General features: G+C 35.8%; 1 protein-coding gene across 1 annotated transcript in view; it reads right to left on the reverse strand.

Moving 5' to 3' along the window:
• The window catches only part of pth1r (parathyroid hormone 1 receptor), an 81,514-nt gene that overhangs the window by 15,451 nt on the left and 49,243 nt on the right, over positions 1–16,820 (reverse strand). The window contains exons 3-6 of the mRNA XM_052548711.1: positions 12,122–12,232; positions 9,948–10,072; positions 5,473–5,567; positions 695–881 (exon numbers count right to left, since the gene is read on the reverse strand). Of these exons, the coding sequence (XP_052404671.1) occupies positions 695–881; positions 5,473–5,567; positions 9,948–10,072; positions 12,122–12,232 (518 nt within the window). The remainder of the gene's footprint in view (positions 1–694; positions 882–5,472; positions 5,568–9,947; positions 10,073–12,121; positions 12,233–16,820) is intronic.

Genomic DNA, 16,820 nt, shown 5'->3' on the forward strand with positions numbered 1-16,820 from the left:
CCGGGAACACATGATAGGTAAAAATTGATAGCCTGAATGCACTGTAAGTTGCTTAATGCATAAATTTATTTTAATTTAAATTTCATTAGTACTAATAAACAGCAATATGCAAGGAATATGCATGCTATAAGCAACTGATTAATAGTGAGAATTGGACCCTAAACTAAAGTGTTACCCAATTAACATGAGTAAAATAAAATAAAGGCACTATATTTAGCATGCTCCATTGTCATAGGCCAGTGTGAGACATTGGTTTGATTTAATAGGGCATCAGTATTTATGGAAAATGGTGTTTCCCTATAGCATCAGCGACTGACACAGTGCTGTGTGAAGCTCAATCGAAAAGGAACTGGGTGACTCTCTATTATATCCTAATCTCTTTATTTGGCTTGGGACCCATATTCATGCCAAATGAGAATATCCACAATCTTTCCTGTTACTAGGTATTGAGTAACTATCATAGTTACTATAATAGTCTTAATTATTATAATGTTTAATTAAAAAGGAAGGTAATTTAATTCACATTAAAACTTAATTGAAAACCCTGTTTCCTGGTTACGCACAACATTACAGTCAACAACAAATGGCTCCAGAGGGTAACGAGGCTCCCAAACTACTACTACTATGGCAACAACACAATGTGAGATTCCTCTGTTATGGACTTCAGTGATCGTTGTATGTGTGCTGCACTTACAAACTTGGTTTTGTTGGCAGGAGGAGCTTCTGTGATGGATTTGAGATCTTCCACAGTGATGCTCTCCATTTCCTGCAGAGCAGCACCAGAGTACAACACCACGTCTTTCACAAATATACTAACGGCCCTCAGCATGAACGATACAAACAGGTGCATGTGGATGTAGTTTCGGGTGCAGTGCAGCCGCCTGAAACATAAAAGATAGAAAGAGAAATCAGGTCAAACAAGGGTTATTCTGTAATTAGCTGTAAATAGTGCGAGGTATCAAGGTTCATGAAATCACGAAGAATGTTGCAGATTAATGTACCTTTAGAAAATAACAGATACTCGGAGCTATGTGTGTGTATGTGTGTTTAGTTGCTCTCCAGTGCCCTTTCACAGAGGCTAGAAGAACAAAACTAATCTTAATTAGAGCCAGATGAGTCTGCCGCTGACTGTAACACATTCTTTGGATTTAAAAGGTTCAGAAAGCACAAATGTTGAAAATGTAGGACTCAAAACGTAAGCTATAAAAACAAAATTGCAAGCATGTGTTTCCCAAATTCCCTTCGGTTTGTCTAGATTCTCTCAAACGAGTTTGACCGGAGCAAGTCTATTAAAGCTCCTTCAGATTTGATGCAGTCCTCTGAAAGAAATTATGTTGCATCCAGATCTCATCAAAAATCATGAATATTTGTGAGTAATATTTACTTTACAAGTAAATCTACACCAAATGTAAATATATTTGTGCATGCATATTATATAGTTTGCCCTCCAGCCACCTCTGCCTAAAGCTAACCACTTAACAATAATATAATAAGTTATAATATAATGCACAGCTAACATATAATGTAAATATGCACAGTTTTAGATATATTATACTACTCAATTCAGTATTTGATAATCCTTAAAAAAATTAATAGACATTTGTACATTTCTACAGTTGTTCATGTGTAAAAATGTTTGCGTTTTAGATGTTGCCAACATATCCTTCCTGTATGCTTCAATGCTTATGTACAAAACCATAATTGTGCTAGAGCCAAATGCATATTGTATGTTTATTCATGGCTAATGTCATATGGCACTTTTGTCTCAAAAGTATACAGTATTGATGTCTACTAAAAGACTACAGGCACCTAAATGTCTGCATTAAAATGCCCCTTTCATTCAACACCGATCGCAAACAAGATCCACTCATGAGAATCACTGATCAGTTTGTGCTGTAAGAGAACAATTTCAAAAATGGTCAAAAATAATTGTGGGTGTTTGCTTTGGTCCAACGCCAGACAATCACCACAGATTGTGTGTGATATTTTAAAGATAGCATGGAATCAAAATGAATTGTCTATATTATTATGATTGTTGGTATGATTTACTGAGTGGTTGCTAGTTGTTGAAATATACTGTATTGATGATAACCATGCTATTTACATATTCATATCATGCTAACACTACAGATATGACACTTTTGTAAACAATCAATATTGTAAACAGGATGTCCGGATCAAAAGTAAGTGCAAAATCATGAAATACTAAATGCTAAATTGAAATGACAAAAGAGTCTGGTGTCATAGGGCACACATTACACATTACAATGTTCAGGACATTTCCATGCCTTTTTTTAAGATTTAGCTTACATGGCTTTTAAAATCACATATTAGAAATCAAATGATTTGTCAAGGTTTTCCACTCTTTAGATCACAACTATTAACCCGTTGCTTATTAGCATCCAAATTACTAGCATATATTGGCTGTTTATTAGTACTTAAAGCACTTTTTAATGTGTTATTCTACATGATCCCTTAAATCTAGCCTATACCTAAACACATCTATAACAACATCTACCTTATTTACTAGCAATAAACAGGAAATTAGGAGTTTATTGAGGGAAAATACAGCTAATAGTGAATATGTGCTCCCTGATCTAAAGTGTTACTCAGAGTACTAAAGGAGAAATTATGGTTTCAAATTAAGGACAGTAAAAAAAAAAAAGGCTAGACAAAAATGAAAGCCAAAGTCCAATTTGTTTGATTAAATCTGTTATTTGAAAGCCTAGTGTGTAGACAATACTAAACACTTCTTATCTCATCATATTCAGATAGAAACTACACAAATTCGGTAAATTATACCATATTTTCAATTCAAAACATTGAATAGTGTGCATCACTCGATTTTATTGACACTTACATTAGATGTTTTACTACTTCCATCTTCCCTCAGATTCTTTCACCCTTAAAACTGACACTTTTCTCCAGAAGTTGCGCTCTGCTTCTGTGAAAAGTAAACCCTGACTACTTTAATTTGATTGGCCGTCCTAATCACTTAGACATTGATGAGCATTGTTACATCACTAAGGCTAAAAATGTAACTTTTAAACCTTTTTGTCATCGTAGCAACAAACTGTATAATTGCCATTTTCTTTTGTGATCAGTAGCCATTCCTTTTTTTTACATATAATAATAATAATAATAATACTAATAATAAAGTGATTAAAATCTGCAAATGTGCAAAATGCACACTTCAGGTGTGCAGTCCGGTCTCTGTCTCTTTTTTTTCAGACAGGCATGCTGAAATATGAAACCTTTGGGTTTATTTTTGTTATTCCGCTCGCTCCTCTGGAGAGGTTTAGAGCAGCTGTGTGGAATCGCTTGCCTCTCCGTCAGAAGACTAACTGCTGTTTAACCACCGTCCCATTGGGAACTATTGATCGGGAAGCTCCGGAGAGCTGATCCGTGTAGATGCTGGCTTCTCGAAGCGTGCCTCAAACACTGGAGCTAATGTTTGCGAGTCCCCGTGCTGCATGGCTGATGCACCTGAGACCATACTACTGACACTGTGAGCGCAGAGCACGGAAACGCTGGCAGCCCATCAGCAGCGGCCCAGACGAGCCCTTATTAAAGTCATTTTCCTGACCTGCATTTCCTGGTGCCCAGGCGATGGGCTGGCTCTTAAAAACACAGAGCACTGGAGCCGAGTCAAGCTAATATGGCACCTGTCAGCAGCTCGTTCGGCACACGACCCGACCCTTTATTTGAATAAGCCCGCTGGATAAATAACGAAGGGAACCTCTTTGCATTAATTAGCAATGAAAATGGAACGATTGAACGCAAAAGTAATAAATGCACTCATATGTCTTAATATTGAAAAAGAGCCAGTACACATGCTGGGTGAACTATTAGAGAAGCATTCATTTGATGGCGTTCGTTTGGACAACCGATCGCTTCAGTCAAGTCAAACACAACGTTTTAATGAAATTTTCAATGTAAAATAGTCACTTTCAGCACACTTGCAAAAACATTAACTCCTGAACCATTGTGGCATTCAAAGCCATGCATAGATCAGATGGGACAGTTTAGGTCAAATTTGTTATACAGCGAATAAAGTATACATTTGAAAACTATATAGATATATATTCTTCTAAAATAAGCATTTTTCTCTATGTTTAGGTACAGTTTTTTCACTTTAATGGAAATGCAAGTTACCTATTCATTGCCATTAAAAAAAAAATGAAATTACTGACCATGCACAACGCTCATTTTAGAAGAAAATTTCAAAGGGCTCTTAGAGGCTTTTGCATCTGAACTCTTCATATACTTTGTATTAATGCGATTAGCAATTAATGTCTGACAACTGTTTTACTACTGGTTTACTTCTGTGTGTCAGTTACATTGACTAACTCATTATTTGTACATAACATAACGTATTAACAATCTAGGGACAAAAATAATAAACTATGAATTAACTGCTATAAACTAGTAGCTTTCTAATGATTTAGAAGTGCTTTGTTACTATAAACCTATTAAATATTACTAAAATGGGGGTTACAAATGATTTACACTTGTTCTGCTCGTGTCTCATGATCATAAAAGCACACATCAACTCAACATTAAAGAAAAAGAAAAGAAAAAAGACTCCAAGTCATTTAGTTTATTGTAAATCATTTCTCCATCAAACCAGCATGTAAACATGGGCTGCTAGCAGACATTCAGCTGGAGTTTGTGATAAATGCATCTACATGAACAAAGTCTGCATGTGGATATCATAAAACGTGCATCAAGTAAACAAATCTAGTCAACAAAATAGGGCATGTATATTGTATTTAGATTGTAGCCTAAGAACCCTGATTAAGACCAATTTCACACTTCTATTGTGTTTAAGCGATTTCTTTCTGTTTATTGACAGAGTGCAATGTTTATGCAGCGAATGCTTTGGAGGAAAAGCAACACTGCAAAATGCATTTTGGTGCTGAACTCTCTTAATTTGCAAGACAAAAGTGAAAAAAGCATGACATAAACATGCAACTGCAAGTAAAAAGTCTGAATTTTTGGGGTATAAAATCAAAGCTGTGAGAATAATTATGGAATACTGTACAAACTTACAATTATGAGAAAAATAGTCAGAATTGTGATTCTTTGAGAGTTTATACATCCAAATTCTGATTTTGTCTATGTCTAACTGTTTTACAAACTGACAAAAATTTCTGCAAAATAATTCTGTTGTTCAGCAGGAACAATAATAGTGTTAAAGCTGTGAAAGCTGACATGCTGTTTGCAAACTTTATGCAAGAACTATGTGAATCAAAGAGAAAAATAAAAAAATGTAAAGCATCAAGTAAAAGGACAACGCCAGAATATTTGATGCATAGACGTCTTGTGTGATGTGCCATTTCCGTCCAAACAATACCATTTTTGCACAACTCCCAGACTGAGGAAAATGCCCTTAAAATTGCTTTTTAAAATTCTTCATTGTGAAGGGCTTTGTCAACTCTCTGTGAAAACAAGAAGGAGGGCTTTTCTTACCGAAAGTATCCTAGGATGACTGTCGCCACCATAAGTGATCCCAGAGAGATGGAGTAGCCCACGGTATAGATCAGGTAAAGTCTGTCAAAAACCTCCTGAGAATAAAGACAAGAATAAGAAAGTGAGAACAAGAGCTAGAGCTAGCAAATAACAGAATGGAAAACAGCTGAAGGTCTTGGTGTTCAAGCAAAAATATCAGAATTGGCATAAAAACAGATAATCATAGTATAAACAAATCATATATTGAACATGTATTAGGTTAAATAACAATAAATGAAATAGCTGCAATTAGCATTTGCATTTACATTTAGTCATTTAGCAGATACTTTTACCCAACGCGAATTATAAATGAGGACAAAGCACTCAAAAAAAAATAAAAAAGAAGAAGAAAAATTGCAATGATATGAAAGTGCTATATATAGAACCTTTTAATGAATTCTTAATCTCAATACAATATATTATGAGCTTGTCTGAAACAATCCCAGGTGCTTTATGTTTGCTGCTATTTACACCACGTTTCTGTTTGGGCTTAAACTCAAAGCTGAAGCATTGCATCTTTTGGTGTGTAAACACAAGCAGAGCTGCTGAAGGAATTACCTATCCAATCTCTGCCTTTGGCATTTTGTTTTTTTTTTTTGCCAGAAGTGCAACTGTTTATTTGGAGAGCAAGCTGACACCCGGTGGCCTCTTGCAAAAACTGTTTGTCTGGAAGTTCAGAGACTCGACAAAAGCTGAGCGGTGAGCGGCCACGCTTTCAACTGCGATTACTTCAGGCTGTAGGCAGCCGAGCAAGTTCACATCGCAACCGCACTAAGAGAGCGAGCTGGATCAGCGGTGTGCATTAGAGGAGAGCAATCTGGAGCTGATAGAACAAGAGATTTGCCAGCTGTTAACATTTAGCATGAGATGCGATGGCCAAACCCAGCGCTGTGTTAGTGCTGTTGAGTCGCTGCACTCCAAAGCGCTTCATTTGCTCGGATGAACTTCTCATTAACTGCAGAAGTGGCTCTTGAGACTTGGGAAGCAAAAAGGCATGACCTCAAAATATAGATTCCTACATTCACCCAACAATGTTACAGATCAAAGGAAAGTATCTTCCAAAAAAGTGGCAAATAAAAAACTGGAAACCACAATTGGTTATTTGAAAGTTTGAACAAATAAATCTTGTGCGTAGAGCAATCAAGGATCTGGGAATCGAATCTGGAAAGCCTTTGTGACAGAATTGTTATGAATATGAATAAATTGATCCAGAACTAATGATGGTAAAAGGACAGCTTGCTCAGACCTGAATGATGGATGAATAAATGAGATGTTAGCAATGATGCGTAACAGTAAATGTCCGAACTGAATTAGAGCAAATTACCTTAATGATCCACTTCATCAGAAAATTCACATAATACAGAGAAATTACTCATTTTGATCTATTCATGTCAAATTGTGGAAGTAAAGATGAGTGCTCTGCAATATTTTAGACTTCATTATTATCCTGTGGTAGATATATCAGAGCTATCACAGAGTAAATCAGTCATTAATCTAAAATTAACTGTGAGAGCAAAATGAAATATACAATACAGAGCATGGCGTGACCCAAACCAGACAAAACATATATAATATTACATATATTTCAAAATGTAATTGCACAAAAGGCACAAAATGCCCTCTGTATGGGTTTTTGTCTTACCTTTATATAATGCTATATGATTTAACAAAATCATATGAGCAAGGGTGATGTTTTTCCTGAAAGAATCAGCCATTCGAATGAATTGGATGAATGAATGACTCACTCAATACTGCCATCACTTACAGGTGGTATTAATTTCATATCTAGAGTAGCAGTGTAAATGCATTCATGCCACCTCTGAGTCTGAAGGGTCTGTGTGAACATACCTAATGCAACTTCAGACGCAGCTTCTGAAAACAAGATTAGAGCCACATTGCAGCCTTATAGGTTTGAATAATAATGCAACAAGAACATGTCGGTGGCCACAACGTCTGAAGCCCTAGAGAATCACACTGATTCATTAGCTGATGGTGTTGAAGAGACACCATAACAAGACATTTATGAAGTTAAATCCTGTCAGATGTTCTGCTTTACACAGTACATGAACCCAAGCAGCTACAGAGAGTATCTACACAGTAATCCAGACGTTTTCTATTGAACTACATTGATTATCCTGATTCCATTGATTCAATTCAGCCTTGTGAAGGGGAATAGTTTTTCACTGAGGCTTTAGCTGATGTGCATTCCTCATCGTAATGATAAATAGTTCAGTTCAGCCCACAGCTCAGCCTTTTGCCCGTCGACACCAAAATGAAAAGCACACAGACGACAGAAACAAATCTAAACAAAACTAAACAAACAAAAACTTCAGTGTTAACACTGATGACTAATGAATTGTGTTCATAATGTGGTTTGACTTTTAAAGGAATATGAAAGAAAGTCTTCTCATGTTGTTCCAAGTCTGTAGGTCTTCTGAAGACACGACAGCTTTGAGTAAGGACCAAATCTAAATGTAAACACTGATGGGGGAATTCATTAATCAGTTGCTACTCTTTTTCACATGAATGCCAACAGTAATACCTGCATCATATTCACAAAACACCTGCAGTCCAGTTTAGCATGCACAATCCTGAAAATCTACTGCATCTCAGTTTTAAAATGAATTCACTGATATTCTTCTCCGTGCACACACACTTTCTATGTAAACTATGTTAATTTAGCATTGTTTCTTACAGTGTTGAGTACTCCAGACTTGTTGGTTTCGACTACAACACTGGTTTCTTATTTACAAAAATAATCTGGCACAATTTGCATTGTGCAGTTATTGCTAAATGAAGCAGTAGGTTATACAGTAAAAAATATGTTTGCTGCTTGTTCAATGTACTTAATTAAAATGAGCTAAAGCAACACGATTGCTGAACATTTGTCAACTTAATTGTATTGCGTTAAATTCATGTACAGTATATGTAACTCAAGTTTACTTCATCCACTTACGCTGTGACTATGACTCATGTTTGCTGTATTATCAGAAACTGGAAATTAGATGATTAGTTTACAGTAGTTTACTCTTTTTACATCATTAAACATTAAACACTAACATGCTTCTCAGTTTATGCAAAAATATCAACTTGAATATACCAGAAACTATAGTGAAGGAATATAACATTTTTACATAAAGGCATTGTGCTACAAATATACTATTATTTAGTAGAATGTATGTGATACTGCTACAAATGTTGAAAAAATTAATACAACTTTTTAAACAAAAAATAAATCACACAATATTTCTTCCATGATTTAATTTTAATAGCAAATCCCCTTTATTTACCATTAAATAAAATGTGTTTAAATTTCATTAATTAAAAGACAAATTAAATTTGGGTGAAACTTGTTTACTGTTTTTCATAATTATATAACTTGTAGAAAAACTTTAAACACAATTGTAAATAAGTATAAAGAATGGCATTGGTTTTATTTTAAGTGCTAATAAGTGTGTGTATTAGAATTTTTTTATTAGCATATTTTTGTGTTTTGCTTTGTTACCGAAATTGGTACAGAGAACCGTGGATTTTCACTGGTATCGGTACCGAATACAGAAATTTTGGTACTGTGACAACACTAATCCTTAATATGGAACTGTTTCTACTAATTAAATAATCAATATGATTAATTAAACAGAAAAAAAAAATAGTCATGTTTTTTTTTTTTTATGTGACCACAAAACCAGTCATAAGGGTCAATTTTTCTAAATATTTTCTAAGTTCTAAGTGATGCATATCACTGATCAAAAATTAAGTTTAATATATTTATAGTAGGACATTTAAAAAATATCTTCATGGAACATGATCTTTACTTAATTTCCTAATGATTTTTGGCACAAAAGAAAAATCAATAATTTTGAATAAAACAATCATACAAATCAATAAATCAATAAAATCCATACAATGTATTTTTGGCTATTTAGTTTATAGAAATATAAACTAGATTCCAGTTTATTCAAGTAAATTCAATATATATATATATAACATTTAAGCATTTAATGTTTATGTTGTACTTTTAAAAAGAGTCTCTGTGGTTTAAATAACGCATTGAAGTAAGAAGTTATTTGTCACTGCAGTAATATTAGCACAGCTACTATTTATTGAGTGAAACAACACAAGTAATGGTAGCCCAGTGTTGTAAAGAAAGGATGTTTAAAACACACATCAATTTAGTCATTGTCCAGGTACATTTCTATGCACTGCATCCATTTATATATTTGAAGTTGCCTTCATAATTCCTCAGTGAATCGGGCACAAAACCAGTTCAGTCAGAATGTGCAAGAAAACACTTAGTAGACACCATGAGAAATACAATGAGACATATCCTGAATGAATCAGCAAACAATCAGAAAATTCAGTTTTGGGTGATGGTATCAAATTTACATATTCAGAATGCTTGTGGGTAACAGCAACTGTAAGGTGTAAGGTCTTACCCTCTCATTGTCCGGGTTATAATGGGAGAGGAATTTGGCGCACTCGCTGTAATTAGCCCAGGTTTTGTTGTTATTTGATGCCATCTCCCAGCTCCCATTGAAGTCACAGCGCCGGTACACATGTCCTGTGGATACAGCACAACACATACATTAACAAAGCATCCTTCATTTAGGACACCCATGTATTGATTTCTCAATCAGACTGACAGCATAGAGCCACAGCGTATGACATTATCAATGTGTACCACTATTAGCATCAAACAGTGCTACAAATATGGATTGAATTATTGATAAAAAATATTTAAAAGAACACCACTGAAGACAGATTTGAGTAAGATGCCCAGTTAGTGTTTTCATGTGTAGGTCTCTAGTGTAATTAATGGATCTCTAAAGCTCTGTTGCAAACACTGTTTAACAAGGAAGCTTGTTGTTTGGAAGCAATTTCAATCATAAATCATCAAAATTATTATCATTGTTAGAGAACCTCACCTATTGCAATAGAGTGTTACATTACTGTGTTAATTCAAGAACAAAATACAAGATAAAACATATAAATGCAAACATTAGAAAATATACAGTAACACTTTATTCAAGGACCAATTATATAAGGACCAATTCTCCCTATTAACTAGATGATTATTAGCATGCATATTACTAGCACATTAATGTCTTTTTCTGCATGACCATATCTTAGATCCCTTAATCCACCCCATACCTAAATTTAACAACTACTTTACTAACTGACCATAAGCAGCAAATTAGCAGTTTATTAGGTGTATTATGCTATAGTGAGAATTGGTCCCTGAATTCTACCCATATCTTAAACTGCAATTGTGAAAATATCAAAGTGATGTATATGAGTGTTGTAAATAAATGTTCAAATCAGATTCTGAATCATTCTTCAGATTTTGGATATGACTCTTTGAATCAAAAGAAATAGGAAAAACATAGTTTATCAGGAAATAAATGAGCATGTGGGTGAACTTACCAACAGCTCTATTGTTTTTTTCCAGATAGCTGTCTGATTGCATAACATTCATCATATGTAATGTGTTTCTTCCAACACTGATTACTGCTGTAGAATAGCACCACCCTACGCAGTTACAATCTGTAAAGCTACAGTAGCACTGTTTGTATCATTGGAAATACATGCCTCTACCTACATTTCTGTAAATCTCAAAAACGTACCTGAACATACTAACTGTTGTAGTTTCCAGCTGAAGTGAACACTGGAGGCAGTAAAACTCCAACCACTTTTATTTATTTTCACTCAAAGTTAATTTACAGGGCCAAACTGTTGAATAAGTTTACCTTATTTTTGCACAATTCCTTGCACAATATTTTGTTATGGCTTCAAAACAATTTTAACAGGCTGTGAGATTTGAAAAGTAATCGTTTTAAAAGGTAGCATCACATGTACAGCTTTATATATAATATATGCATTTTCTAATGCAGTATGTTTCAACTGTAGCTCATGTGATACAGTGTGGCATTTGTGAGGTTGAACCCTGTTAAATGATGGTTCGACAAAACAGCTCAAATGTGCATATAAGGAATTAAAATGACAGGGTTGCATCAGCAAAATATATGCTGGTACCAATGCAATAAATTGAACAAATTCAAATTCAAAAATTCTAATTGAATACACATTTTAGCACCACTCACTGGACATTAAAATTTTAATTTACTGAAAACATGCAGTAAGGTACAAACGCTCTGTGTTGCAGAAATGTTGCCTAAAGTACGTATTTCCAATGAGCCTGGGTTGGTTTGTATTGTTTTCTCCCTTGGATGATTTCCTCGTGGTTACATGTCACTTTGGCATCTGCTAAATGAATAAATGTAAATGTAATGAAGCTAGGAACAGCACAGCTAGTGCTCAGTTCACTGTCCAGGTCCACAATACATCTGCTTTGTGAAAACACACCCTGTTTTTGTTATGAATACAAGTCAAGCATGTAAAAATGTATGGAAATATTCCAAAATGTTTGTCTGAAAGATGAGACAAGAACTTGGAGCGCCAACAATGATGAACTGAGGAGAAAAGCACAGATTTTGGAGGTGGCAATAAACTGATGTTTATACCAAATATGTGCAGGCTGGAAGATGTCAAGAGAGTGCCGTGTGCATTAGACAGGTACCAGTTAGCCACAGGTCAGTGGCTGCAAGCTCACCTTTGTGGTTGAAGTCATATATGTACTCTGGGCAGGCAGTGGACACCATCCTTCCAGGAAGTCCCTCGGGCCAGCAAACGATGCCATCCCACTCCGGCATGCAGTAACCCTCTATAACACAAAGCAGGATTGACATGTAGATAGAGCAAACACTTCCACTCCAGAACCTACACCACCCACCCACTCCAGCAAAACATTGTCTTTTACATGCATGTTTCTATTGTAGTTGAAAGCCAACATGAAATAGGATTCATAAACGTTGTTACAGTTTATGGCAAAAGGACACATTTTTATGAATTTTTTTAATTGTGCACAAACACAAACAAAAAGGGCTTTGTGTTGACTTTAAAGACACAGTATCAACAGAAGCCCATTTTGTGTAATCTCCAATTTTATACTCTAATTCCACCTGGTATAAAGATGCATTTTCAACAATCCAATTACAAGTCAAGATGTACACTGTTTCCACCTTGCATTTCAAATGCATCTCCTGGGACCACTTCTGTTTGTCTCCTTGAGACACTCCAGTCTAATTCAGTCAGACCTGACATTACTTTTTCAAGTACGGATAGTTTGACACAAGTACTATTGAGTGTACAAACCCATGTTACACTGATCATGAGTGAAAAGGAATGAATGGAAATGAATGCAGGGGTAACCAGTGTATTTTCTGCTTGCTCAAAAGTGCCACCTACTGTCAGAGAGTGAATTTGCATTTATATTCATACAGTCTGCTGATTTTTTTTTTTTTTTTTTTTGCTGTCAGTGTTATAAACCACAGTCTTAAACCACTGCCTGGATTGACATTTCAATTTGTAACGTTAGGCAGTTTTGATATATATGCTGAATAATACTTTATGATCGCACGTTAGTTAGATCTGTTGAGTCTGTTGAGATCATTGCATTCAACAGAAATGGCTTTGAGCGGCTAAAATTATTAGCACTGCAATCTTTTATGGGAGTAGAGTTGAATAAATTATTATAATCAACAATTTTTATTCTTAGTTAATCTTGACAGGTGTAAAAAAAAAATCAAATACTGTAGCTCCAAGTGCAATACTTTGTTTAGATGTGAAAATGCCAGCTAATCATAGCAGTGGGTCTTTACGTTGAAGTTTTAAAGGAGATGCATCCATTTAAACTGTTCAAATCTGAGGACTAAAAACTGGGTAGAAAATGACATTTATTTCTATGATGGCAGTTTTTGATGTACAGTGCAAGCATTATACGTGCTCCTCAAGAAACATTATTAAAAGTACTGTTCATGGACCTTTTAAATATCTTTTTTTTTTTTACTCAGGAATATGACAAATTAAAGTAAAAACCTACAGTTCTATGTTGGAGATGTCATTCAACACTCCTAATAGTGTAGGAACAAAAGAACGAAGCTAAGATTTAGACCACCCACATTATTTAAAAGTCTGCTCTTGAATATAAGTATGAATAATGGCCACTTTTGATCTAAAAAGTCTAAATAAAGATCTGGAAATACATTAATGACAATATACAATATGCCAAAGTTTTGAATGAGTCTGAATAAAGGTCTTGAAGCTAACACATTTATATGCACTTCTAAATGATTTTCGACATTAGCTGTTCTCTGCTGAGCGAATCATCGGTGCAACCCTCACGTCTATTCAAGAACTGTACTCATCCAGAGTGAGCAAAAGGGCTGTTAAAATCACTCTAGACCCCTCACATCCAGCACACTCCCTCTTTGAACTGTTGCCATCTGGTCGACGCTACAGAGCACTGAGCACTAGAACGACCAGACACAGGACCAGTTTCTTCCCTCAGGCAATCCATCTTATGAACAGCTGATAATAACTGTGGAACACGCGACACTATTTTTTATTTATATACACATACACTTTATCTAACACACATACTTAGTTTACACTCAAATTTTTGCACATAATATACCTGTACATACATAACTGGTTATTGTAATATACCTGACTTAAAATTGTCAATTTGTAATTCCTTACCTACTTATTTGTATTTTTTATTCTTTTATTATGTGCTTTCTGTTCTGTCGTTGTCAATCTGTTGCACTGTGGAGCTCCTGTCACGAAAACAAATTCCTCGTATGTATAAACATCCTGGCAATAAAGCTCATTCAGATTTTTTTTGTGTGCAGGCTCCTCTTGTCTGGCTGTTTAGTACTTATCTAGTCCTCATTTGGTTAATTTTCATCTGTTCCTTATGTTATTTCCTTCCTATACATGACTGTTTACTGCCACACATTTTGTATTGCATCCTTTGTGTCCCTTACCGTACTCTATTGCTTTTTAGTTGTCTAGCCTTGTCCGGTTATTGTGACCTCTCGCTGTTTGTGTTCTAGCCATCAACTGAGTTAGCCCAGTGGATTCTGCCAGCTTTTTTATCCCAGCCTTTGGGGTGCTCCATAGGTTCTGACCCCTGGATTTGCTTGGATTGGCTGCTTATTTACGACCCCTTTCTGTCATTGACAAGTCCTGCTTCAGTCCCTGAAGTTTCCTCACCACCTGACTTTCAACTGCTCTGCCTGCCTGATTATCGACCTGTCTGATGTCAACAGTTCTCTGTCTGGACTCATCGCCTGGTTTCGATTCTCATTTGGCTCTCACTCTCTTACAGTTATTTATTTTATGACATCTTTCTGAATAGTTCAGTGTTGTAATGAGTCTGCCAGTATTAATGCATTTGATCTTGGCGCAATATATTTGTTATGCATGCTACTGCTGCAGCTGATTACTGCGGTTGCAGAGCACGTTTTGAGACTTGCTACTGCCGATACATAAACATACATGTTTCTGTGAGCATGTAATACCTTTAATATCCTGAAGCACATCTAGATAAGTGGAGCTGGGGGAGGTGGAGGGATTCTGATACAGAAAACACAGAATCAAACCATTTAACTGTTCAGTAGCAATTCTCACTTGCAGCAGATGCAACTACGAATATAAAAGGCAGAAGATATCCAGTAAAAATTCAGGATACTTTCTGAAAGTTTCCAAAGATTTCTACATTTTTACTAAAGTTTCCACAAATTCCTGGCAATTTTCCAGAAATGTACTAGAAATCTTCCCCTTTGCAACAATATATGCAACAGATACCAATCAGCTCATGCCATGTATTAAATTATGTGACAGCTATCAGGTTACGTGTTAAAGACTTATCAGTTTGTGCAATCTAGAGTTTCAAGACTGTTCTAGATAATACTAATACTAATAATAGAGAATTTAATACATACTGCTGCTGCACAAATAACTTACATGAAATCATCATTAGCACACCTAGACAGGTGGAGCTGGGGGAGGTGGAGGGATTCTGATGCAGAAAACATTGAATCGAAAAATTTAATTGCTGAGCAGGGAGGTCATTGGCCCAATCAGCTAGTGCCATGTAGTAAATGATGTGATTGTATCATATAGCACGTAAAGCACCTATCAGCCTGCTCCATCTGGAGTTGGTGGAGAAGAAGGGTTTCTGATAGTGTGTAGTGATGGGAATTTTGATTCTTTTCCGCGAACCGGTTCTTTCGGACGGTTCGATTCAATAAACCGGTTGAAAAAACTGGTTCAGCGGTTCTTTTACGCTCGACGTAATGACGTCATTGGCGATGACGTAATGGCGTCACGTCTATCAAACATTCAAATATATAAAGTCAGTAATCATAACTTTAGTCAGTTAAAAACCTCATAATCATGAAAGGTTTACATTTGAATTTTGCAACAACACCCAAATACAGTAACAGCAATAATGTTATGCACATTATTGCTGTTACTGTATTTGGGTGTTGTTGCAAAATTCAAATGTAAACCTTTCATGATTACCAGTTTTTTCAACTACTAACTTGAGGATTTAAGTCTTGAAGATATAAAGTAAATAAATTAGGTGTCATCAGCAGAAACCATGATCCACTTACTAAACATAATCCATTGCGATGTATTTGTTATTAAATGAACTTACGTTTTGCCAGATTGCCCTTCATCCAAGACCTCGAAATACCCACGCTCATAACATTACTAGTACAGAATCAGAATCAATCACCAAAAGAATCAGACATGCTGTGAGTCAGTTGGCTTCACGCTGAGGCGTCCGACCGAAAAGATTCTCGGTTGAGTGTACTGGTGATCCGAAAACCGAAGCAACCGGTTCTTGTCTCGAGAACGAGAACTGCTCCAGCAGTGGGCGTGTTCGTTCATTATCTGGCTCGGCTCGGTGTTCATTCTCAGTTCGGTCTTCACAGCATTTCATTCAGTGTACTGTTTGAGTAAATTAATTACTCCGGGATATTGGTTTATTCTGACTCAGAGGGAGTGTCAGTCATGTTAAAAAAGTTAACAGCTGAAGTAATTTGTGGATTAATGCTTATTGGAGACGTGAACCGTTTCAAACGATTCAGTTCGATTTGGTGAACTGGTTCAACCGGTTAACTAAGAAGAACCGGTTAAACTGAACGATTCGTTCACGAATCGGCCATCACTAATAGTGTGCTGCAAGACTTGCTTATAGCAAACATGAAACCAAACCATTTAGCTGTTGTGCATCATGCTCATTAGCTGCAGATGCAACAGAGACCAATTATCTTGTGTCATGTAGTAAATGACAGCTAGTAGATTCTATAGAATGTAAAGGATCACCCTATCACCCTGTGCTATCTAGAGTTTAATGACTGAACTAGATAGTTCTATCATGACAGCAATAATGGATG

The sequence above is a fragment of the Carassius gibelio genome, chromosome B2 (genome assembly GCF_023724105.1).
Source record: "Carassius gibelio isolate Cgi1373 ecotype wild population from Czech Republic chromosome B2, carGib1.2-hapl.c, whole genome shotgun sequence".
NCBI classification, from domain to species: Eukaryota; Metazoa; Chordata; class Actinopteri; order Cypriniformes; family Cyprinidae; genus Carassius; species Carassius gibelio.